The following is a 2887-nucleotide window of genomic DNA, read 5'->3' on the forward strand; positions in this document are numbered from 1 at the left end:
TTGTTTCGTTTTTAAGATTTTTCACTGTAATCGTATTTTATTAAACTTGTAATTTTTCATTTCTACATAATGCAGTTTATAAGTTTTTCATATAATAATTATTAATTATTATTTTTCTTTTAATAACTTAATATTTTCTTTGGTATTTTTTCTTTTTTTTTATAACTTTTATATAAATGTAAAATCACGCGTTTAAATTCAATTTTATTACAACAATTAATAGAGATTTTTTCAAAATAAATAGAGAGTTCAATTGAAAAGTGCATCTGCGAATCGGACGATTTATTTGTCAGGCTATTTTATTACTTGATTCTATGACTAATATAATTTTTTTCTTGTTACAGGTGATCATCGTTGGATTTAACAACAAACCTTGCAGATTTATTTCCATTTGAACGTCTTAAATGACTACTTTTTTAAATATATGTATTAATGCATTTCTGAAGGCACACACATGTTTATACATTCAAAATTAAATATATTTATCTAAAATTCTATTACAACATAACTATACTATTATATTCTATCAAAGAATTCTGTATTCATGGGAATATAATTTAATTAACATTAAAGTTTCTATGAAAATCTGAAAGTCTATGATATGTATCGATCGTACACGTTAGAAGGGGTTGGGGGCAGTAGCTAAGCTATTTACACGGTGATAAATTGCAACAATTTTTCTTGTTTTTTTTTCATCTTCTTTTTCAGCTAGTCAATCATTTTCAATGAGCAAATTGCCAATTGAGAGTCCGGTGCCTTACCGAATGGCTTTGAATTATCCGGTGTTACATATTCGTTCACTCGGTACGTTAGCATTGTTTTATATGCATACACGTCTATAGCAAGTTGCTGAAATACCAAAATTATTTTTTAAATTATTTTATCTTATACAAGAGAGAGGGAGAGAGAGAGAGAGAGAGAAAACAATTTAAAAAATGTTTGCAGCCTTTCTTCCAAGTGTACAAATATAATTTTCGAAATGAAACATATAGTAAAATTTATAGTGAAAAAAATAGTAACATAAAAAACCGCGAAATTTCAAATTGTAATAATAGATTTGGATACTGTCGAAAAGTCAGAAATTCTGCAATAATTTAGTTATTGATCAAGTATAATAGAATTTTACCTGCGTTAAGGGGCTCGTATTTGTCGTGAAGATACCAGCGTATTCCTTTTTCCTGGCAATTCTTAAACAATATTCTTCCATTTCTCCCATGATAATAACATTTTCACCAGGTGCTAAATCGGCATGAGTTGCCATCATAAAATTATGTATTATTTGTCCTCTGCCTTTAGGCAATTTTTTCTCCCTAATTGGTTTTTCCAAATATTCCAAAAATTCGAATATTATCGACAATTTCGAATCAATTTCTACTTCTGGTTCATCCCACAAATCAAAATTCAAACCAACGGCGATCACTTGATTGTTTTGCAATGATTTCACGACGAAACTTAAATCTTTTTCAACCAACGGTCCCCACAACTTGTCCATTAACAATCGATAATCTTCTCTTTTAATGTCATCTATCAACCATTGTTCTAAATCAGCCTTCGAATAAAAACTTTCTGTGATAATCCTGTAATATTATGAAACGTTACATCACGATTTGATCGTTTAAAAAATAATAAGAAAATGCTGTTACAGGTTTACGTAATAATATATGCGAAATATTTCATTCCCGTGTTCGTTTAATTACACTTTTAATTATACCGATTAGTATATACTATAAAATAAATTGTATAATTATTACAACACACACTTGGGAACGTTAGATAATTTTTTCATCAAAATATTCCGCATATATATATATATATATATAAAAAATTAAAATAACTTCAAAAATATTCACTTTATCGTATCTTCTTTGTGAGAATCGTTCAACATTTCGTAATATCGTTGTTCCTCGTCAATGTTCTCTTTCAAATTGTCATCTTTAACGTTACGTTTCATCAGTCTTAATACATCACCCATTGTTTTAGCCGTAATAAATTCCGTAATACCTATGCAATAACCTTGATCCCTTAATTTCGTAACGGTGTATATAGAATTCAATGAATTACCACCTAATTCGTAAAAGTTTCCTTTTAAATTAACGGTACCACGATTGCTACCACCAATCACAGTTGCAATTGTGGGAAACAATACTTTAGCTTTGGGAAGATCCTCTTCCGATACACCTGTATAATCGCAATTAGCGATTTCGTTGTTTCCTACGGAGACAAACACATTGTTTGATAAAAGATCGAAAACAATAATCATCGTTATGTGTTATACTCGAATTAAAAAAGAAAAAAACACAAACACACGCGCACGTGCGACGCCTAATAATCATCGTTGGCTTGTTAAAAAGTCATTTACCAGCAATTCTGGAAAATCTTTATCATCAAACCATCAAAGATCAAACGATTATTATTATCAAGCACAATGTTACGTGTAAATCAAGAATTTTCTTGAAATTCTTATGAAATCGCGTATCTAGATTTATATATATATATTTATAGATATGTAGATATACAGATAAATGTATACGATTAAAGGAAAAAATTAGAAAAAAAAAAAAAATAAGGATAAAAATACGTTAATTACCATTAATGAGCATAGATGATTCATATTGCTTTAGCAGCGTCTGTCGATCGGTTTTACCGTTCGTTAAAAGCGGTATGTGATTAACGATTATAACTTGTGGTTGCATATAAAGTGGCATTCTCTTTTGCAATGCAATTTCGATCTCCCTACTAGAAATCTTCGTATCATTCTTTACCGTTATAAACGCCAACAATTCCTGTTTAAAAAGATACATTATTATTATTATTATTATTATTATCATAGATTAGATTTTATTGATTTTTTTTTTTTTTTTTTTTTTTTTTTTTTTTTTTTTTTTTT

General features: G+C 28.5%; 1 protein-coding gene across 4 annotated transcripts in view; it reads right to left on the reverse strand.

The window, feature by feature from the left end:
• Positions 1-457: 457 nt before the first annotated feature.
• The window catches only part of LOC106792772 (tyrocidine synthase 3), a 12819-nt gene continuing 10389 nt past the window's right edge, over positions 458-2887 (reverse strand). For 3 of the 4 annotated variants that reach the window (XM_014759287.1, XM_014759285.1, XM_014759288.1), the window contains 4 exons: positions 2588-2783; positions 1851-2211; positions 1127-1577; positions 465-849 (listed from right to left, as the gene is read on the reverse strand). In XM_014759287.1, the coding sequence (XP_014614773.1) occupies positions 709-849; positions 1127-1577; positions 1851-2211; positions 2588-2783 (1149 nt within the window). In that variant the 3' untranslated portion in view covers positions 465-708. Of the gene's footprint in view, positions 850-1126; positions 1578-1850; positions 2212-2587; positions 2784-2887 lie in introns of all 4 variants that reach the window. The other variant, XM_014759284.1, reaches the window with a different exon arrangement.

This window comes from Polistes canadensis, unplaced genomic scaffold (assembly GCF_001313835.1).
Source record: "Polistes canadensis isolate GaletaPanama2010 unplaced genomic scaffold, ASM131383v1 scaffold_650, whole genome shotgun sequence".
NCBI classification, from domain to species: Eukaryota; Metazoa; Arthropoda; class Insecta; order Hymenoptera; family Vespidae; genus Polistes; species Polistes canadensis.